We start from the raw sequence: 23,138 nt of genomic DNA, 5'->3' as shown, positions 1-23,138 counted from the left end.
GAAGGTGTGACCAAACCTGGAAAACATTCTCTTCCCTGTTCATGATCTCTCTTGCCTGGATTATATTTTATATCTTAAGAAGAAATGACACCTTCATTGCTTGGCCAAGAAAGGGAACAGAGTCGAACTGGAAGTGAATTTAAATTCCCGATGGGTTGTCTTGAAAGATATTGCGCTTAAGTGAAAATGTGACCATTCGGGTTGGCTTAGGCACTTGGGTGCTTTGGGCTGTAGCTCTTGGCTTCTGCTTCTGGGTGGCTGAGCGTTACCAGGGAAAAGCTTTCTGTGAGTCCACACGCGTTCGTACTGCTGAACTTCAGCTGCACCCTGGTTGTGAAGGCACCCCCCTTCAAGTCTGTTGCTGACTACTTACCCAGGTCACCAAGCAGCCCTTGTAACTTTCTCTGTTCCCCCCAAGTCCCAAACCGCACTCCTGCTTTCTCCTCTTTCAGCAGGTGTCCACCCTTATTTTTACTGCCCTTCTCTCCATATTGACATCTCTTTGTGTTTCCCTCTTCCATCCCTATCTGTCTCTAAGGAAGATTTGTCTCTCTGCCCCACAGAGCTCATCTGCCATCTGCACTTATGCTGACAATGATGATGGTGATGATGATGGTGATAGTAATAGTGATAGTAATGGTAATAGTGATGGTAATGGTGATGGTATTGGAGATAGTAATATAACAGTGATGGTGCTAGTGATGGTAATTGTAATAACAATGGTGATAGTATTGGTGATAGTAAATAGTAATGGTGATAGTGATGGTGATGGCCATGGTGATATTAATGGTGATGGTAATAGTAATGGTAATAGTAATGGCAATAGTGATGGTGATGGTAAGGGTGATAGTAATGGTCATGGTAATGGTGATAGTGATGGTCATGGTTATGACAATTGTAAAAAGACTAGTAGTAGAAATGGTCACTGCTACATTGCTCAGCGAATGCTTACTGTGTGCTGGAAATCATGCAGAACAATTTATGTACACCCTGTCATTTAACCCTCAGGAAAAGCCTGTAGCTTAGATAGAGCCATCCCTGCTTTAATGATGAGGACCCCTGAGGCTGAGAGAAGGATAAGTATTTGCCACCATCCCCAGCCTACAGGTGGCAAACTGGAATTCACAGCCATTTTGATGCCAACTCGGAAACCTGTGCCCTTAGCCTCTGGGCCGTGCTCCTTCCCATCCCCACCCCATCTGGGGTGCAGAGCATAACCACATGGATATGGCTGGTACTCCATAAAGATGGCTGAACTGACTTTGACTCATCCTACCCTGAATCCTAGTGGCAATGAGATTACCTTCAAGGACTTGAGTGACAAATATCACTTTGTGGAGAAATGTTTTCAGAAAGGGAAGGGTGTGTTGTGATCACAGGAAATGTTCTCTTTCCAATAATGTTCCGGACAGCGGAACATTCCTCTGTGCAGCACCTCACAGTTTGCAGAGGGATCCGACAACGATTTACTTAACCCCACGTCAACCCTCATAATGTAACCTAGAAAAGATTGTGACTTCTCTTTTTATAGATGAGGACACCAAGGCTCAGAGAGGTGGAGTCTGTTGTCCACTGCGACACAGCTGATAAGCCTCAAATTAGGTCTAGAGCCCGCGATGCCTGAGTCCCACCACCGGTTCATACAGGGCAGCCCACAGCCCAATTGTCACTCGCTATGTACTGTCCTTTCCTCCAAGTGAAGGAAGACTAAGAATCATTGTATCTTTAATAACGATCCTCTTCTCCCAGGGGAATAACAAATGCGTTTTATAAAGCCAGTTCTTAGTGTACCCACCTGGCCTGTTAGGTGCTGAGGAACAAATGGTGTTAGTTAGAAACTGTCCCCTGGTGAGGGCCACAAGGCATTACATCCCCTCCTCTCAGAAGCACCTGTGGGGCCAGAGCGGGATCTCCACACCTGGAAAAGGTTGTCAGGCAGCCCATGCCCATGGAGGGAGACTTTACTCCTGCAGCCCATTCACACCCTGCCTAGTAACCAGGATATGGGGCTCCTACTCCAAGGAGGGGGGAGCATTCTGTGTCCCAAACCTCCCAGAAGCAGGGGTCTCTGGTCAGCAGAGAGTCACAGCATAGGGACTGCCTGAGTCTCCCCTGCGGTGACGCGATAGCTCCAGCTGCTGGGGACTTAGGGTCTGTCAAGGAAGCTGGGGAGTGGCGGGGAACTCTTGAGTCCATGTGGGGCCATGGAGGGGACCCGCCTGAATTAGAAGCAGATGGTTCAGGTAGGTTGGCTTTCTTATGACTGTTATTATTTTTATGAGGCAAATAAAGGAAATGCATTGATTCATGTATAGAAATGTCCAAGCAGATGCAGGGGAAACTGGTTCAAGGCATCCCTAGGAGGTCATTCGGGAGCTGCCTGTGCTGCTATCTTGGGCAGTGCCGCGGGGTTGGCTTTATTCTCAAGCAGGCTGTCCTTAAGTGGTGGCTTAAATTCAACCAGTTAACAACCCAGGCACCCCCGGACAAAAGAATGTCTCTCTCCCAGTAGCTCCAACAAAGTGTCAGGGAGTGTCCGTCCCTGAGCCAATCACTGTGGCCAGGGGGCTCTGATTGGCTGGGCTCATGTCACACTGGATGGAGGTTACTATTCCATTTGAGAGATGAGAAAATTCTGAGTGTCAGAAAAACTAAGTGACATTTCCCCATCATACAACCAGTAAGGGGGAGGGGGAAGCCTGGGTCTCTGACCACAGTTCACCCTACAGCTGCCTTTCACCGACAGCTGATGCATTCTTGCATCCGTAGGTGGGTTAATAAATCCAGAATGTTTGTGTTTGTTCAGAGTTCAGGGACAGCCCTTGAGACGGGCTTTTCTTTCATTGGTTACATTTCTCTGAGACATCTGAGGCTTGAACCATCCCCTCCCGTGCCTTACTGTCTGCTTACTGGTGTCGGCATCCTCATCGCCCTCTGGGTTGATCTGGCTCCCCTGTGCTCTCAGGAAGATTGCTCTTTGCTCATCTCTGTGTTCCCACCACCCAGCAGCTTTGCCTGGTGCATTATAGAAGCTCAATCTGCGTGGGCCAAATGAACAAACACATGAATGCCTGTTGGCCCCTTTGATGGAGTCTTTCTGAGCACAGCTCCGACCTGTGTCTTGGGTGCTCTCCCTTCCTTTCAGAACAGGATGGGTCACATCACAAAAATCTTGCTGCATTTCCAGCATGCCCGACTCAAACCAAGGAAGGACACTGCCTCACTCCTTGTGCCCAAGTACTAATCCATCATTGCAGCCTGCTTGAGACTCAGAATAAAATATGAAAGAGCTTTGGGACAAATAATGAGCTTTGGGACAAATAATGAGCATTTTCAAGCCAAGACAGCTGTTTCGATCTCCGGTGAATACAATATGTTGCACATCCTTTCCACACTACGGAATTAAACCATTAGAAACAGTTTTCATCTGGATCTCCTAAATATCCCGGCATTCTAACGGCAACTAGTTCTCCTTTATGTTATATTTTATTTTTAAAACTCTTGAGAGAAATGCTGCTTTAATTAAAAAATGCTGTCTAAGCGAGCAGGGAACCAAAGTTTTTAATGTAATTAGGCACCGAGAGTTCTTTGTAACAATTAATGGCTCATCAAAGCAACCTCGGCAGCGCCAGGGGCAGCGAGCCTTGCAGGGGCCTGGGTGAGTCACAGTGGCTGTGCTGAGTGATAAGCTGTTCCAGCTCCGTGCCAGATGCCTGGGCTCCAGAACTCCCTGCGCGGCACGCCCTCCTCCCCAGTCCATGCTTCCACGACTTGGCTGCAAACCGTGCCACTGCACAGTTTTAGGAGAAGAAATGGCGGCAGGTGCAGAGAACTTTGCCCCTCCCCCCCCCAGACAGGGGGGCATCCCTGCCACCACCTCCAGAGTTGTGGGGATTCCAGAAGGGGACTGCATGTTGCACCTCCCTGGGGCTCCCGCCGTGCCTTGCCTATCAAAGGTAGTCAGTATCTCTCTGAACAGAGCAGAGAGATAAGTATGGGTGGAGATGATAATTTGGTGATGAAATACGTGGTTCTGGGGCTTAGTTTGGGCTTTGGGAGGCAAGGCTATTCTGTCAGGCATTAGAAGCTGGTTTGGATGATCTGGGTTCTCATTAAGGTTTTTGCTGCCACCCAGCTATGTGGCTCTGGGCAAGTCACTTTCTTTCCTTGTTGTGGGGATGGGAAGATGATTTGATGCCTGAGGGTCTGCAATTCAAAGCTTTCCCAGGTTGTCACTGATCCAGCTGGGTTAAAGAAAGCTGACTTTGAAAAGGAAGAGACCTCTGGGTTTTTGCTGGCTTCTGGCAAGGTTCCCAGAGGGTGTTGGGACACCCAATCAGAAGGTCTGTGCTTTCTAGGCCCCCAGGCGCTGAGTCTATACCAACAAGATCCAGCCAATACCCCCACACCCACCACTGCCTCTCTGAGTGGAAGCTTCTCTTGCATCTAATTTTTTTTGCTGGATTATTTTAGTTTCCTATTGTTTCTGTAACCTATTTCCAGAAATTGAGTGGCTCACGACAATAGGACTTTCTTATTTTACAGCTCTGGAGGTCAGAAAACCAAAATCAGTCTCGCTGAGCGAAAGGCAAGGTGTCAGCAGGGCTGGTTTGTTTTTGAGGCTTTAGGGGAAATTCATTTCCTTGCCTTTTCCAGTTTCTAGAGAGCGCCTGCATTTCCTTGGCTTGTGGCCCCTTCCTCCATCTTCAAAGCCAGCAACACTGCATTTGCTTTCGTCTCAGACCTCTGCTTCTGTCCTCCTATCTTCTCTCTCTGATTCGGGTTCTCCTGCCTCCATGTTGTAAGGACTCTCGTGATTACATTGGGCCCACCCAGATAATCTAGGATAATCTCTCCATCGCAAGATCCTTAATTTAATCACACCTGCAAAGTCCTCTTTACCAAGTAAGGTTACATTTACAGGTTCTGGGGATTAGGATTAGATTATCTTGGGGGGGTCGTTATTCAGCCTACCCACAGGGATTATTCATTCAATTTCAAAATGTAGACTTGGGCAGGGAGAAGGATGTGTTGGAACTCCTGCTTTGGAATGGGGAATGGTAGACACTCTTCTAGACAAGTGACTCTGTACGTGGTTGGGGTTTAAGCTGTATACAGTGGCAAAATCCATTTACTTTCTGGGTATATTTAGATTCTCCTTTTTGAATTGTTCGAGGGTTTTTAGCCACAGAGATGTCTGCTCTCAGATGAGGGGTCCTCATCTTAAAGTCACCAGGTTCTGATGAGCCACATCCATTATCTTCCTCCTTCTTTCTGTTCACCGAAGTTACCAAATGACTACCAGGTTCGAGGCAGCATGCCAGGATGATGTGAGAATCCTCACGCCATGCCCCATTCCCTTGTGGAGTTTATGTCTAGTAGAGGGAGAAAGGTACATCAGCAATCATTTTTAACACAAAGCAGGATGTGCTAAGTGAGGTAACAGTGACAAACAGAGGTGGCAGGAATATAAGAAGGCGACATTAGTTCTAACCCCTAGGGATATCACACTGTATGGCTCAGTTTGGGCCAAACATAAAAATATCATTGCTGTATGTACCTGACTTTTAGGTTATTAATTCTTACAGGCTAAAGATTTTAGGGCCCTTTCTTTCTTTCTTTCTTTCTTTCTTTCTTTCTTTCTTTCTTTCTTTCTTTCTCTCTTTCTTTCTCTCTTTCTTTCTCTCTTTCTCTCTTTCTCTCTTTCTCTTTCTCTTTCTTTTTAAAATAGGATGGTGTGTCTCTTCCTTTTCAAGGATCTTTGGTTCAAAAGAGGTCCCTAGCTCTGATGATTCATGTGAAATCACTTTCACTCAAAGTTGGTTAAGGTTGGGGACAATATGGATTTGCAAGGCAAAGCAGAAGTTGGGAAGAAAATCTACTGAGTCTTTTCATTTCATGCTGCGTCTGAATGGGTAAACTTCTGTAACCCACGCTGCACTCGGAAGGGCACTAGTTTCTCGTGGCTGACCTACAAATACCCAGCCAGGCTGGCTTTCCTAGTTGGAAAGACAGCTTTCCTCGCGTGTCCTTTCAGAGGTGAAGGGGAATCTCCTGCAAGAGCTCCCTCCAGCCCAGAACACAGTTTTAGAAAATACAGCTGACTTCTCTGGGAAAAACAAAACCAACCTTGTCTTACCCTGGTCATGGAAACTAAGTTGGCACCTCATTATCGCCTTATTAGCGGGAACAGGCTGTGTTGTGGACAAACCTGGTAGGAAGGGTTGGCCCTGTGTGGGCAGGGTTTTGAGTTAAGCTTAATTGCTCTTCTAAAGCTCAGCTACTTAATACTACACAAGTAGAAATCTATCATCAGACTCTTGACCATCCTCCTTTCTCTTCATATTCTCACCTACATAGACAATTAGCACTTCCCTAGCTCTGCTGCTGCCATGATTTGTGCCTGGGCCACACTGGGACACTAAGGCTTGGCTGTAACCAGTACAACGACCCAGAGGAGGAGAGCTCTGTAACCACCTTTAACCAGCCCCCCAATATCCTAAAATACAGCCAAACCATTCTGTCCTGGGAGCACAGCAGGGCTGCTGACTGTGTGAGGGTAATGTCTCTTTAGTGACTTATGGAAAACTCTTGATTTCTCACAGAATGGGAAAGAATAATCCAAACCAAAATCATTTTTATCTGGCTCTGAAATGCATTTTGCACTTACATGCGAATGTTGGTGTGGCTGATGTTCCGAGAACTCACTTCACACAAAGCAGTGTAGCAGCCCGTGAAGAGAACGTGTGCTCAGGGAGGGCTGAGGAGCCGCATACCGAACCACCTCTGCCCCTTCCCTTCTTTTCAAAGCCAGGCTGGGATTCGAATCCCACACCTATATTCACCAACAGTGAGTGTTCATAAGGTCACCTCCTCTTTCTGTGCTTTAGATTCTTGCCTTGAAAGATGGGGTGAACATTTTCTACCCGATAGGACTGACGGAGCCATCAAAGGGGATGGCATAGGCTGAGCACTGGTCACGCAGGAGCATCGCCTGTCGTAAATGTTAGGCTCTCTCCTACCCACCTTCCTCTCTACCACCTGCACACCTCCTCCCTGCCTCCCACTGTTCTCTCAGACCAATGCAAAGTGTCAGCCTAAGCAGAAGCATCTCCGAAGTGGGAGAGCTGTGACATGCCACACACTTTCCATGTCTCCCCTTTTTTCCTCACTGGGCCCACCCCAGCCTCTCTGTCCTTTGTTTCATCAGACTTATTCTGTACAGAACCTCTGACGGTGGAGACCTTGTCTGAAGGGTCCCAGCCTTGCAATGTCTGCCCCACACTCCCATAGGCATGCTGAAGGTAGAGCCTGGGTTGTCCGTGGTAATCCCAGTTTCAAATGCATGGTCCTGTTCTTCCCATTAACGTTAACATGTCCTGCGAATTCCAGTTCATCGACATCCCAAACACATTTCCCTGATTACACCCACTACCCCGAAGGGGAGTTGAAGACCCCCAAAATACGGTCTTACAAAAGAGCTCGGACAATAGTAACCACATATCCAGACTTTCTGGGAAAGTCTGTCCCCTTTCCAGATCATGCCTCCTGGTTTTTGGTCAAGAAAACACCATAATCAACCAACAGAGTTCACATGAAAGGCAGGCCTCAGACAGACCATCGCCTCAGTAGGCGTCTATGAGAGCCACCACTGCCTACGACGTCTGCAGTCTGCACTTGTTTTGGTCATTCCCTGTGCTAGTTGGGCTTGAGAGTGGGTTGAAGGGAGCTTCATTTCTGTTGCTTTTGGCTGTGAAACGAGGATCGGAATGAAACCGTGTTTGGCACAAATATATACATAATTTACTCTGGATGCGAATTTGAAACCTGCTTTTTTTTCGCTTAGTATGTAGAGTATATGGTTCTGCTCGTGTCACTGATTTGTTGTTGTTTTTGTTGTTGTTGTAAACAAGGACCTTACCAAATTCAAGATCGTATCTACTGTTGGCAATGACGGGGTGGGGACGTGGATGGGGAGACTAGAGACCAGGGGGATTTTAGTACGTTGGAATGTTTCCTATTTTAACCTTGGTGTTGGGTACACTTTTTTGAATGTTTTAAATTTTACATAAAAAAGGAGGAATTTACATCAATAGTAAATGCTTCCTTGGCATTTTATTATGTAGATATATCATGATTTACTTCGTTTAAACCTTCCCCTCACCCATGTTATTGGAAATTTGTAATTTTCAACTTTGGACTCTTAAATAATGTATTATTAAACATCTTCGGGCATCAAGTTTTGTCTGCATTTTAGCTCATTTTCTTCGGACAGATTAATAGAATTGAATTATTAGGTCAAAGAGTGTGGCTGTAATGAGTGCGTATTATCAGACTATCTTTTACAAAGTTGCACGAGTTTAGACTATCACTAACGTTGTGTCCACTCCACTGTATCTTATCAGTACTGAATGCTGTTACTAAAAAAAAAAAAAAAATTTCTTTTTTGCTATTTTGCTAGAGAAAAATTTTTTTCTAATGGTTTTAGCTTGTATCTCTGATTACCAGTGAGATTGACCATTCTGTCATAAAATAATTTTTCTACCAGAGTTTTAACAAATTGGTGTATGCGTGAGGATGGGTTTTTTGCAGAGTCAGTTGAATGTGGGGTCTGTGTGGGTGGGTTTTATAGGAGATGGGGAGCCACGGATAAGCGAAGAAAGAGGTCCTTGCTCCCTGGGTGAAAACTCGCTGTGCATCTAGACTTTTGTGTTTCTGCAGTGCCACCAAGCTCCTGGACAAGAACCCGTTCTCGGTCAGTAACCCAAACCCTCTGCTGCCTTCGCCTGCCAGCCTCCAGCTGGCTCAGCTGCAAGCCCAGCTCACCCTCCACCGGCTGAAGCTGGCGCAGACGGCCGTCACCAACAACACCGCGGCCGCCACAGTCCTGAACCAAGTCCTCTCCAAAGTGGCCATGTCCCAGCCTCTCTTCAACCAGCTGAGGCATCCGTCTGTGATCAGCAGCCCCCACAGCCACACTGGGGTGCCCCAACACGCGGCGACCATGCCCAGTGCTCGGTTTCCCTCGAATGCAATTGCCTTCTCACCCCCCGGCCAGACACGAGGCCCAGGACCCTCCGTGAGCCTTCCCAGCCAACCCCCCAACACCGTGGTGATGCATCCTTTCAGTGGGGTCATGCCTCAGACCCCTGCCCAGCCAGCAGTCATCTTGGGCATTGGCAAGACCGGGCCTGCTCCTGCTGCAGCAGGATTCTACGAGTATGGCAAAGCCAACGCCAGCCAGGCATACGGCTCCGAAACAGACAGTCAGCCCAGCTTCCTGCCAGCCACGGCCTCTACCACGGGCAGTGTGACCTATGAAGGGCACTACAGCCACTCAGGGCAAGATGGCCAAGCTGCCTTTCCCAAGGACTTCTACGGACCCAACTCCCAAGGGTCGCATGTGGCAGGTGGATTTGCGGCTGAGCAGGCCGGGGGCATGAAAGGAGAGGTAGGTCCACTGCTGCAGGGTCCAAACAGCCAGTGGGAGAGCCCCCACGGATTCTCTGGCCAAAGCAAGCCTGATCTTACAGCAGGCCCTAACCTGTGGCCTCCACCCCCCAGCCAGCCCTATGAGCTATATGACCCCGAGGAACCCACCCCAGACAGGACCCCTCCTTCCTTTGGGGGTCGGCTAAACAACAGCAAACAGGGTTTCAGCAGTGCCCGGCGGCGGGCCAAGGAGGAGCAGACTATGCTGTCCGTGCGGCCCCTGCAGGCTCACGAGCTGAATGACTTTCATGGTGTGGCCCCCCTGCACCTGCCACACGTCTGTAGCATCTGCGACAAGAAGGTGTTTGATTTGAAGGTGAGTCCTCCAAGACAGCCGGGGAGCCACAGCTGGAGCCTGGGGGGCTTACCACTACAACCCAACACTTGCTACTCAAAAGCTAGCAACGGTTCCATTTGGGGACTTGGTGGCATGATTATGCCATCAGTACCCTTGATCAAAATTACAGATATTAGAACCAAAATTCATTTCAGAAATGTATCAGGGCCACTCCCTTGCTTTAAGGCAAATAACAGATTCTTACCCATGTTTATCGATGAGAAAGCTGCAGCCGAGGCGGGGGGGGGGGATCAGGTGACCCCACCTGTGTGACAGAGAAGGGACTCAGGAACTGGTCTCCTGCCTCCTTGAGGATGGCTCTTCCTCTGTGGCATGCCCATAGTACATCGTACTGAGTATGGAAGGGGAGGAAAACCCTGGCACAATTTTGGATGAGGGCCAGAGAGGACTTTCTCAGGTGAGACCTAGACACATCATTCTAGAGCGCCTCAGTTTCCCATCTGCAAGACAGAGGTGGAGCCTCATCACCTTTCCCCAGCAGGAAATGTTTGGGCCCCTGTAAGCAAAAGTCTATTATAGGATAAATCCCCCCAAGTGTATTAATGGTGCAGTGAAATACTCCAAAGCAAATAATAACTAAAACATCTCATGTATTGAATCCTTCCATATGCCAGCAGTAACTCTGTGAGGTAGATACTATTATTAATCCCATTTTGCAGATGAGGAAACCGAGGCCCAGAGAGAGGAAAAGACTTGTCCAGGGCCCCATAGCTAGAGAGTAGCAGAGTGGAGTTTTGAATGTGGGTCTGGCCCTCCCAGAACCTGTGCGGCTTAAGCACTGGTCTGTGCAGCCTCTCTCCCCTCAGGCCTCCTGCAGAGCACAGCGATCCCTCTGTAGTGGGAGTCACGCCGCAGTGTACTTCACCTCTGCTTGGGTCACACCGCGCAAGTTCATCCCTGCCCCTCGGTGGGGGGGTGGGGGCGGGGGCTGGCCGACACTGGGAGGCGATGGTGGATTTTGTCTCTCATAAGCCTTTCTTAAGCTTTGCAGCTCACTGTGAGTCTAGTGATTTTTCCAAATCAGTCATAGAAACGGGTGGGGTCTCTCTGGCGGAGGAGGGAGGGAGTGAATAGTGGGAGATGTCATGGGACCAAGGGTGCCCTGAGAAGGGAGGAGGGACTCTGGCTTGGGATTCTGGGCTCCTGTCCAAGATGGGTACAGGATATGCGGGTCTGGTCAATGGCATGGGGACTGGACAGACAGGAAGGCAGATGTGGGGAGGAGCCTGGGATGGAGAGATGTTGGCAGGGTTGGTCTGGTCTCTGGGCTCCGAGCCTTCCACCCCTCACCCCGGCCTGATGGGGAAGCCTGCCCTCGTCCCTTTTCCTTCTCATGGACTCAGTTCTACTTCGGTCACTTTTCCTTTCCTTCTGGTCTAGGACTGGGAGCTGCATGTGAAAGGGAAACTACATGCTCAGAAATGCCTGGTCTTCTCTGAAAAGTGAGTGCCGGCCAGGAGGACAGGTGCATGCAGACACTCAGCAAATACCCACTGAGCACGTACAGCACGTTCTGTTTTAGGTGCTGGGGAAGCAGCAGAGAACAAAACAGGCCACGTCCCTGTCCTCAAGGAGCTTATACTTAACGTGGGGGGCGGGAAGCAGATGCTAAAATAAACAAGTGAATTACATAGCATCCCTGGTGGTAAATGCTAAGCAGAAAACCGCGTCCCGCAGGAAGCATGTGCGTGCATACATGTGCCCTCGTGGAGGCTGGACCTTTGCATTTTAAATAGGGTGCCTGGGGAAGCGCCTCTCTGAGGACACCTCAGGAGGGAGTGGAATGCGCCTGTGGCTGTCTGGAGGACAGGCACTCCCGGGGCAGAGGGGACAGCAAGTTTGAAGGCCCTGGTGTGGTCCTGGGATGCTCAGGCAACATGAGTGTGATGAGAGCAGAGTGCTGGGGCGAGGAGCCCAGGGAGGTTCTCAGGCCCAGATCCTGAGCTCCTGGGCTCCTTGCGAGGACTTACATTCTGCTTTGAGAGTGACTGGAGTATCGGAGGGCTGAACAGAGGAGTGATGCCCTCTAGCTCCACCAAGGGGGGCCATGGCTGCTGGGCCGAGAGTAGGCAGGGGTGGGTTGAGGGTAGAGCAGTTAGCAGGGGGCTGGGGTCCTCCAGGCAGAGAAGAGGGCATACGGCCCAGGATGTGAACAGCACACTGGACTTGAGTGTTTTGAAAAAAGTACATCAAAAAGGCTTCCCTTTCTTATTTGCAATAGCCAATGGATGGAAGCAACCCAAATGTCCACTGACAGATGGATAGATAAACAAAATGTGGTCTATCCGTGCACTAGAATATTATGTAGCCTTAGAAAAGGGACCTCTGACCCATGCGACAACATGGCCGAACCTCGCGGACATTGTGCTCAGTGAAGTACGCCAGTCACAAAAGGACAAATACTGGATGATTCCACTTACAGGAGGTAGCCAGAAGAGTCAGGCTCACAGAGATAGAAAGTAGAATGGTGGTTGCCAGGGGCTCAAGGATGGAGAAGTGGGGTGTTTGTTTTTAATGGGGGCAACTTCAGTTTTGCAAGATGAAGAATTCTGGAGATGGATGGTGGTGATGGTTGCACAACAAGGTAAATGTGCTTAATGCCACTGAACTGTACACTTAGAAATGGTTAAGATGGTGAATTTTGTGTTGTATATATTTTATCCCAACTAAAAAAATAATTTTATAAGGGTCTCCCTTTTCTGGCTCTTTCTTGTGTGTGTTAAAATTCACTGTTTTAACCATTTTGTTTCATATTTTTATTTTATTTTATTTATTATTATTGTTTTTTTAAGCATGCTCCACAGCCAGCGTGGAGCCCAATGTGGGGCTTGAACTCACGACCCTGAGATCAAGACCTGAGCTGAAATCAAGAGTTGGATGCTTAACCAACTGAGCCATGCAGATGCCCCCATTTTAGCCATTTCAAAGTCTTCAATTGAGTGGTATTTAACAGATTCACAAGGTTGTGCAAATATTATCACTGTGGAGTTCCTGAACATTTTCATTACCCCGAGCCCCACACCCATGAAGCAGTCATTCCCTTTTCCCCTCCCTTGTAGTCCCCGGCAACCACTGATCTGCTTTCTATCTCTGTGGAATTGCCTCTTCTGGACATTTCATAAGAATGCAATCATTTAATATATGGCCTTTTATTACTGACTTTTTTCACTTAGCCAAATATTTTCAGGGTTCATCCATGTTGTAGTAAATACAACCCTTTTATGCCTGAATAATATCCCATTGTATGTATTTACCACATTCTGTTTATCTGTTCATCCTTTGGTCTCTATTTGGGTGGTTTTTACCTTTTGGCTATTGTGAATAGCACTGTGAGCATTCATGTACAAGTTCTTATTTGAACATCTATTTTCAGCTATTTTGGGCCGATGGCTAGGAGTGGAATTTCTAGGTCATATGGTAACTCTTTGTTTAATTTACTGAGTTCCTGGTTCCCCTTTTCCACCCCTCTCCAGCGCTGGTATCCGGTGTATACTCGGTTCGGCAGAGGGAACGCTGTGTGCCTCTCCCAACAGCACAGCCATTTATAACCCTGCTGGGAACTCTGAAGGTGAGTAGGGAAGGCCCTTCAGGTCAGCAGCTTGAAGCAGAAACCAGCTTCCAAAGGCTTATTATGTCACGTCTTTAATAACTAAAGCTCTCTGCCGGTGTGCCCTATCCTTCCTCCCCCACCACTCTGTCTATATGTGTATATATATATATATATACATATATATATATATATAGCAAACCGATCCCAAGACACTAGAATGTACTGGCCTACTGTCTAGGCTCTTACGGACATAAAGCTTTGTTGGTTATCAACATGCCCAGGGGTAAAAATCACACCAATCACTAATCAATATATGAAGAGGAAATTTTCATTGTTTTCTTCCTGTTTACATCCTAATAATGACTTTTGAAGGTAAAGTGCATGACTAGGATCTCACACAGTTGGTGTAATTTATCATTTAGATTATGCCTCAAATCTTGGATCATCATTTGCGGCCATTCCAGCAAGGTCATTCGCTCAGGCAAACCCTGCATTTCCTTCAGCTTCCCCTGGGACAAATGTGAGTACAGAAGCATTTCCTCCACTGTCATTGTCATCGTCAAAGCATTCGTACCACCTGCTCTGCCTGGGTGTAGAGGTCCACAAGAGGAGGCTGGGATGAAGCTGGCGTCAATGTGACTTTGTGTTGTGCAGGAAAACGTGTCTCCTGGGCAGAGGTAGACAGTTGTTTAATTCAGCTAGTATTGAAACACGTAGATAAAAAAAAAACTAGCGTATGTTATTAAAATCAAAAGCATGCTTAGATTTTCTAGCATTCAACATTGCTTTAGTGGGGGGGGGGAGGTTTGAACTTTTGTATGTGTGTGTGTTTTTAAGACTTTTTGATATTTTATTCATGTTGGTTATTTCCTATGAGTGGGTAATTCTGAAAGTTGAACCAGAAAGAGAAAGTGTGTTTGAAAGTAAGGACCGTGCAGGCATGGTATTTGTTGGCCCTTTGGGGAAATATTCACTTCTGTGAAATCCTTTGTTTTGGGTTGTGTTTTCCTTCCTCTCTCTCCAACCTGCTCTTCGGTCCCCCAAAGCTTCATTCCTCCTTTTCCCACTGAGCGTGACAGTGTCCTCTCCCTGTTGGTTTTGCGGTTTGCCCACCACGTGTAGCCTCTTCCCCCTGAAGCTGTCGGGCACCTTCTCCCCTGAGAACACGTGGAAGGAGGTGGGAGACGCAGAACCAGAACTGACTTGTAAAACAAAATGAGTGTGGCCAGACCCTGCTAGAGGGTGCGTGTCCGTGCGTTTGTGGCCAGGCCTGTATTTCTTCCAGTTTGTAGCCTCTTTCTCTCTTCTCCTGCGACCTGCGAGCACCAGCGCCTGAGAGGGGGGCCTCCCGGTGCTGTCCCCCGCACGCTGCTTCTCCAGGGTGCTCATGCAAAGTTTCGGGAGGGCAAGCTGAGAAGTGTAGGTGTTTGGCCCTGGGGGATGAGTGAGTGGGGAGGCCTGCCTGGGCGGAGACTTCTATTTGTTCGTGTCTGTCTGTGTGTGATGTTTAATGGGAGAAGCGCGCCAAGACGAGCTCTGGGCTGACAGCCCAAGCACGTTTTGGTGAAAGAGAGTTTTGTGGTTTCCCTCTCTGCACTCCCTATGCTGAGGGCCACGCCGGGTCAGTGCAGCTTTGAGTCAGTCCCAGGAGAGCAGAATGGCTGGGTTCAGTGAGGAGACCTGTCATTTGTCTTTGACCTTGTGTCTGGATCGAGGTGCGGGCAGTTCCAGCACCACCCCTGCCCCAGGGCGTGTTTCCCAGCTGTGGATCATGGAGGCATGTCTGTGCCCACAACCCTGCTGTGAGATCTTAGCACTAGGAAAAAGGGACTGTGACCAGACTGGGGAGGCTGGATTAGGTGGCAGATGGGTCAGGGGTCTGGGCAGGGAAAGGGAGCCAGTGTCGACTGAGCCCCTTTATAAAGGGGAAGAGGCTGAGTGGTGGAGGAGAAGCAAGAGCAGGACGACTCTGCGTCTGTTCCGTGCCTCCACCCCACCTTCTACCGCCGGCCCGGGAACCAGAAGCCCTTTCCTGGGCATGTGGAACCAAGAGACCTAAGGTCAAGCAAGCCCTAGGCTGTAGCCCGTCAGCAAGGTGGTCATAGGCAAGTCATTTTATTGCTTTTAGGCTCCATTTCCTTAAATGGGGGCAATCACCCCAATAATAGTGACTTTTGAAAGTAAAGCAAACAGCTGCGTTTTTACCTGACTTGTGTAACTGATCATTTTGAGGATGCCTCAAATCTTGGAACATTCACACCATCCGAGCAAGTCTCCTGATGGGTGGTCAGAGCCAGAAGGCGGGAGCAAGGCTGAGGGGAGACCAGAGCTGTCAAGAGGATCACACATGACACGGATGGACGGTGGCGTGTGAACAGCTCATGCGGAAGAAGCACCAATGGCTGTTATGAGCAACCAGTCCTTTTAACCCCTTGTGGGGAACCTATCCTGTCCAAGACTGCACTGTCACGTGACTGCCCCACAGCTGCCCGCTGGGCAAGTCTCAGTAGTAGTGGCTCTCTCTCCTGCGCAGATCTGTCTGGTAATTCCTGTGGTCGTGTCTGCTCCTTCTTAGAGACGTTGCCAGGCTCCCATGAAAGCGCTCTACTTATGCACGCGGTGCGCACAAGCGATCTGATGACTCGTGTTGATAATGATTCGTGTTGACAATGATTCATGATAGTTCGTGTCAATACTCGGAAGTTCTGAGTGCAATTTCCTCCAAATGCCTAGAGCTGAGAGTTCATCTGGCTGGAGCCTGAGAAGGGGCAGCACTAGGAACACTTTGCTTTCTGCACTGGTGCCAGCAGGAGATGGAGACCCCAGACATCGTAGGCTGATGATGCTGACGATAGCTAACATTTATATAGTGCTTAATAGGTCCTTAGAATTTTCATATGTGTTATCTCATATAAGCCTCCAGACAACCCTGTGAGGTGAGGAAACTGAGGCATAGAGAGACTAAGTGCTTTGCAGAAAGTCACACAGCTGATAAATGGAGGTACTGGGATTTGGCCTGGCTCTGGAAGCCTCTCTTGTAACCACTAAGCCCTGCTGCCCCTCTTTGAGGGTGTCTGAGTTCTCTTCCCTGCTATGATTCTCTCTTTAGTGAGCCTTCTCCTCCACCCCCCACCCCCACCCCCCCATCCACTTCCACGCCACATGCTGCTCAGCGGGATATGAAGCTGCCTTGGGGATGGGAAGGACTTCTTGGGCCTCAGCTAGCCATTAGCCATGGAGCAAGATGAGGAGGCCAGTGAGACTCGGCACCCGAATTCTTCTGCACTGTGACCGTGTCCCCCAAGATGAGCTGAGATGTTTGGAGGCATTTCTTATGTATCCAGTGCATGGGGAGGGGTACCACCTGACTTATTGTTATATAAGTTCTGTGAGGTCTTGTTGGTCACATGAGCCTTCCCAAAGACATCTGGGAGACAAGGACAAAGCCTGCCCCAACCAGTCTCTGTATCATCCGTGCCTGGATGGTCACATTCTTCTGTCAGATTCTGGTCCATTGAATGCAGGTGTGTCCGTCTTTAGGAAAACTGGAAATACACAAATACTGACATTTAAAGAGAAGCCGAGAAATGAAGAGCTGATTAATCCGCTATGGAAAGAGACTTTGCAAGGCTCCTTTAAGTAGCAGGGGTGTGCCTCAGATAAATTGTTGATTGTTTTTTCTGCCTACAAACACTGACCTCCCAAAATAAGCAGATACATCAGGGGGTGATTACTCTGTTACCAAAAGACACTTTGTGAGGCTCGAGGAGTGCCCAGTGGGCTCCTTTTGTATATACATTTCTATTATTTTTTCTGCTTACATAATTTATGCTCTTAGTGTAAATTCAAACAGAAAAGAAATATTTCATGAGGACAGGGAAATTCCTCCATAAAAGCTCTGATGCATTTTTTTCCTCCAGAAATGTTTTCTGGTCCTGTGCCAGGGCATTTGCAGACCCAGTCCACTTACATACAGCTTTTCAGAAACACATTTAGTTGAGTAAAACCAGAACCAGCCAGGACTCTGCCATCATAATAGTCTTATTGCTCGTGGAGCAAAGAGCAATTGCTGTCTCTAAAGCTCCCTGTCTTTAGGCAGGAAAACAAAGTGACTCAGGGCTCTGGGAATGGGCTTTCAGAAGGTCTCCGCACTCCTGCAAAATCTAGAAGGACCGAACAACCCATGTACCACCTCCTGCAAGTCCAGGCTTCGCTGAACACACGCTTCTGTCAGCTCCGTGGGAGCGCGAGCTTTTCATTTCCGTGTCTACTGTTGACAGTGGTGTGCTGGGTTTGCTGGTGGTGGTGGTGGGGGGGTGATTGTGCCCATCCCTCCCACCCCAGGGTCCCAGGAGAGGGTGTTCACTTTCACTTAAGCTTTTGCCATTTGACAGAGCAGAGGCACTTGATCCTTGGCTGCCTGAGTCGTCATAAACAGAGTAATCAGGTTTCTGGAAGGGGCCATTGGGACCTTCTCAGGCTGTAAATAGTTTTCTTGTACTTGCCCAAGATGCACTTCGCTTGCTGATGGTCCCCATATAATGGCATTGCCATTTTCCCAGCCACCTTGGAGTTTATGTAGCACTGGTGCTGCCGACAGGCTGCCCTGGCCTGGGAGGACAGACATCTTTTTCAGGGTTTCTTTCTCACTGGGACCCTGTCCACCAGAAAACTTGTACAAGTAAGGAAACTGAGGCACAGAGAAACATACATGTTTGTGGAAGCCCAGAGGTTTAAGTTGCTCCTCGGATGGCCGGCAGTTCTGGAACTTCTGTCTGTCTGACCGCTGTGGCCTTCCTGGTCCATGGCTCAGAGCTCTCTGGTCTCCTGAGTTGCAGAGACTGTGAAGAGTAGTAATTGATGTGGCAAAGGATACCTGCCCCTCCCCCACCCTTCCAGCTCTGTCATTGCTCTTGTGTCCTGGGTGAGGGTCACCTTGTGCATTTTCAGAGGGAGCAAAGAGCCAGGGGGGAGCAGGATACCTGAGCAGCTTTTGCTTTCTCAGGTTTTTTTCCTTTTCTTTTTACAGATCTTAAGTATTTTTTTCTTGTTGCAAAAGTAGTACAAACATGGTATAAAAAATCCAAACAGTAATAGAAATATAAAAAAGAGAATATCCAGCTCTACAGGGAAAACTGACAGTAAATGTCTTACACTGTTTATCTCCAGCTAGTGTACGTGTGCATGTTTAATTAGAAAAAGTATGTGTTTTTTCAAAAATCAGAAAATGCCATATAATATCGTGCAACTTGATTTTTTTCAATACCGATTTTAATTGGTGTCTAGACATCTTTCCATATCTAAACATAAAAGCCTATCTTATGCTGTAACACCATCTATTGAATGCATTTACCTTGATATATCAAGTCTGCGAATGATCAATCGATTGTTCGGTAAGACCAGAGTTGAAATCACAAATCAACCACTGTTTAGTTGCCCACAGGTAATTTCTCCTAGGCAACACGGTGTAAGATTCCGTGACTCCAAAGTTTACAGGGATATTGAAGTTACGTGGCAGGTGAACCACCCAAGACCTGTAGGCAAGTCTGGCACCAATAAAAGTAGATGTACTTTAAGTCAAAGCTAGCATGCTTTATACAATATATGGAAGTGTCAATAAAGATATCTGTGTCTACCCTCCAAGGTAAGCCACCAGCCGTAGCTATGCAACCCATGCCCATTTGCTATCTTCCGAGTACGTTCAAAATCCACAGCATGAGGAATAAACATTTGCCGTGTGTCTGTCCTCAGGTGGATTTAGCACAAAACCAGAGACTGTGCCAGGTGAAATTAGGCCACACCTGAAGGAGATCAGGCTGGAACACAGAAATTGTTTATTGAAGATCTAATCTGCACCTTGTTGCCCTAGGAAGGACTTTGAGAGACTACTCTCACTCAGCGAGCGCATTGCCCTAAGCCTCATTTTTATTGCAATTTTGTGAGTTATTGAACTGAGCCTTTTCTTTGAACTCATCTATGAATTCTGTTCCCACCTGCATCAGAGGGTATGGAAAGGTCTCAGAGAGTTCCTACACAATCTGTTTGCTTTTTTCACATTTCCATCTGTTTATAAAAGATTGAGTGAGTTGAGAGGTCTGGGACTCAGCCACATGAACCATTAGAAGCAGCATCTGGTTTTAAATAAGTGACTCCAGCCTGTGAAAATGTCCAGCCCAGGCCCCTGATTGCACATGGGGCATTCCAGGTCTGAGCTGGCCTGCAGGCCGACTGAAGGGCCGCCCCCCAGGCTGGGAAAGGATGACTGTCCCTTTAGGTTAGTAGTCAGGACTTCGGTTACAATCCCTGACACCTTAGCTCTCTTGGAGATTTGACTCTGGGCTGGCAGTTACATGGCACCTGTCACATGTGTGCCTTCCAGGCAGAGCAGCGGGTGGGACGTCAACACAGCCCATCAACACCTCACATCAAAACTTCAAGTTGGCAAAGTCTTAAATGATTCTTTCTAATCCCATCTACTCTTCTACCCCAGAGCACATATACATGTAATACACATCTTTTAAAGTGTAGTTTTTATAACTTTACTTTTAATATGATTCAAATTTACAGAAAAGTTGCCATAAAGGTATATCTTTCGTCCAGATTCACTACTCCTTTACATTTTGGCCTGTTTATCATTCACTCTCTGTCTCTCTCTCTCTATTGTCCTTCTGTTCATCCATCTTAATCTGTCTGTCTGTCTATTCATCCATCCATCCATCTGTCTAATCATTTATGCACGTTTCCCTGAACTGGTAGAGACATCGTGCCTCTTCACCCCTAACTACGTCAGCATGAATTTCTTAAGAACACAGACTTTCTCTTACATAATCACAGTACAGTTGCATTTTTTTTCTCAGTCTGGGACCATCATAGCATATATTCTTTAACAGTTGGGGGAAAGAAAGAGACATATATATTTAAGGAGCCTACTGGATGCCAGGCATTGCACCAAGGTAATTTACATACTTTGTAGCAATTTTGTCTTCTAAACGGTCCTGTGGAATCAATTTTTATTTTCCCCGTTTTATAGATAAGCAAACTCAGACTTAGAGAAATTCAGAAACTTCCCTAGGGTTAGTCACTGGGGAGTAGATGTAGATCCAGGTTTGTCTGATGCTCTCACTGCCCTGGAACTGATCCCTGGGGACCTTAAGGCCAGGCCTGCCTCCTTAGTTCATCTCCATATATCATCTCAACTCTCGAAGGCGCTGCAGATGGAGTCATTCAGGGAGCAGCAGGGCTCTTCAGCAAGGTGCTCACTGCTTGGAGCTTATCTTCAGGCCTGTAAAGATGAGACCACCCCCAACACAGGCACATCTGCAGGATGAACATGCTTGTGAAGGTGTGCGTGCTGAAACCAGCTGATCACATACAGAGGGAGGACAGAAGCATTGCATTCATTGGGACAGGCAGTGGGAATGACACAGGTTTCCTGTTTGTACCCAACACAGTCGGGGAAGGTTATCATTGTCCTAGACCCTGGGGTTTAGCTGGGCAAGGCTTCTGGGAGCAGTGGAATTGTAGAACTTAGAGCCACAACAAACAGATATTTCACATCTGGAAAGGACTCTAGACATATAGGCTACCACCCTCATTCAAGACATTGGGAAACTGCGGCTCAGAGAGGAAAATGAGTTTGTCCCTGTCATGCACCCAACCAATGGCCACGCTGGGACTCAGATCCAGGTCCCCTGTCTTCCACTACATCTGGAAGCCGCACGGTTCTTAGAGCCCAACACCTACCTACCTCGAGCAGCCACTCTCCTGCTTGCTATATCTGGAAAAGTACTGTAGCTGCCAAAGAAAGTACTTATATTAGTGAGTAATTAACTAGTTACCTGTTTCATTAATGAAAAACACAGACATACCAATCAGACTTTCTCATCAGCTGAAGTTCTAACCAGGGTTACCATATTGATAGAATAAAGAGACTCAATGCAGGTTTTTTAAATGTCAAAAATCATGACCCTGCCTTGAAATACTATTACCTTCAGGTAATACTATTACCTGAAATACTATCACCTTCAGTAATGTGACCCTTAAGGACACAATAGAGTACCCAGGTTGGGAGTTATCGTACAGCATCACGCTGCACGCTCAAAGGCACTCAGGGTCATCTGTGCCCCCAGTGGACAAATTTTACTCCAGCTGTCCACCTGAAGACCTCATTCTCCCTTCCTCTCCCCGTCCCACTCTCCCCCGTCCCTCCTTTTCTGTCTCAGTGTTTGGATCTGCCATAGGGCATAAAGCAAATAATAGCCACGTTTATAAAGCGGTCTCAAGAATAGATTAGAATGATTATGCATATAACTGGACACCTGTTATGAATCAAAAATGATTTTGAACCTAATTGATTTTAACAAAAAGGTATTTTAGATCAATGACAGAAAAGAATGTAGACCAAACTATCCTAAATCAAATATTTGCAAACATAAAAAAATGTTTGTTTGTTTTTTCCCTAACCGGATAGGGTTTCTCACTTGCTCTGAAGCCAGACACAACACATACCAACCATTAACACAGCAATTCTCCAGATTTTTCAGTCCTCAAGATTGTCATTTCATGGGTCATTTCAGAAAATGAAAAATGGAAGTAAACTGGTTGAAGTGAAAATGATGCTGGTGGTCACTGGAGGTCCTTGGCCTCCACCCGGAGTCAGTCAGTTGCAGACCTATGTGACCCATCACCAGTTGAGAAGCTCCAAATTCATATAAGTAACTGGGAGGCTACTAAAAGTCTCATGATAATGTGATTTAAGTGACAATGAGGGACTCAATAAAATCCAACTTTTATTTCTGATTAAAAATCTTGAGAGAAGAAAGTATTCATGAAATGTATTTTTAAAACTTGAGCGTAAACCTTGACTGAGACCCATTCATTTTAGGACCTAACAATGACCACAGCATGAGTTCCTCTTGCACTTTGGTGACTGGCAGCTGGAAGGGTGCTTACCCTTCAGGAGGCCTGTCCCACTGCCCAGCAGCTTGGGTACAAGCCTTGTGAGTTGCTCTTTCAGGCTGGAGGAGACGGTGACAGAGGTGCTGGCCTTCATGCCAGTCACTGGGCAACTGGACAGGGAGCAGGGAGCGGCCCAGAATGGCCCTGTGGTTCTGTGTGTCTGCCCTGTCGTCCAAGCATGAGTTAGCCCAGACCACAGCAGAGTCACATGGGGCAGAAACATGCTTGCTTGGAGGAGGCCAGGCAGAGCACCCAGCTCTGAGGACCAGCCACTTTGCCCTGCCTCAGAGCTCAGCCGGGTCTGGGGTCTTTGTATGGACCACTCACCCTAAAGGAGAGGCAGAGATCCTACATCTTAAGTGGTCCTCCTCCTGTCAACCCTGGAGGAGGGTTCGGCCCTTGTTAGCTAGGCTCAGACTCAAAGTCTCATAGCTTACGGAGAGCTCTGTTTGCACTCCATGGAGGCGCAGGGATGCACTGGGAGCTGCCTCGGCCATACGCTCAATCCCGTTCCTTTTTGGGAAAAGTGCTTGACCTCTGGATGTGGTGGAGGGAGAGGTCTGCAAAGGGCACTTGGGTTTCTCCAATTCAGGGCTGACCATAAAAGAAAATTCTTACTGACTCTAATTGTCCTCAGCCCAGATGAGACAAAGGAGGGCTTTTTGTGATAGAATTACCCAAATATTAGCCCTCGCAAAGGATGAGACCCACATCAAATGTAATTAGATGTTGAAGTTCACTTTATCATAGAATATGGTGATTATGCAAATGTGGACTATG

General features: G+C 47.6%; 1 protein-coding gene across 3 annotated transcripts in view; it reads left to right on the top strand.

The window, feature by feature from the left end:
* The window catches only part of RBM20 (RNA binding motif protein 20), a 181,401-nt gene that overhangs the window by 122,736 nt on the left and 35,527 nt on the right, over positions 1-23,138 (top strand). For 2 of the 3 annotated variants that reach the window (XM_026494094.4, XM_044382112.3), the window contains exons 2-5: positions 8,722-9,808; positions 11,231-11,292; positions 13,324-13,418; positions 13,823-13,920. In XM_026494094.4, coding sequence (XP_026349879.2) covers positions 8,722-9,808; positions 11,231-11,292; positions 13,324-13,418; positions 13,823-13,920 — 1,342 coding nt within the window. The remainder of the gene's footprint in view (positions 1-8,721; positions 9,809-11,230; positions 11,293-13,323; positions 13,419-13,822; positions 13,921-23,138) is intronic. The other variant, XM_044382113.3, reaches the window with a different exon arrangement.

The sequence above is a fragment of the Ursus arctos genome, unplaced genomic scaffold (genome assembly GCF_023065955.2).
Source record: "Ursus arctos isolate Adak ecotype North America unplaced genomic scaffold, UrsArc2.0 scaffold_7, whole genome shotgun sequence".
In the NCBI taxonomy this organism is placed as follows: domain Eukaryota; kingdom Metazoa; phylum Chordata; class Mammalia; order Carnivora; family Ursidae; genus Ursus; species Ursus arctos.
Note: the sequence above shows the minus strand (reverse complement) of the source record. Positions and strands in the feature narration are given on the sequence as shown.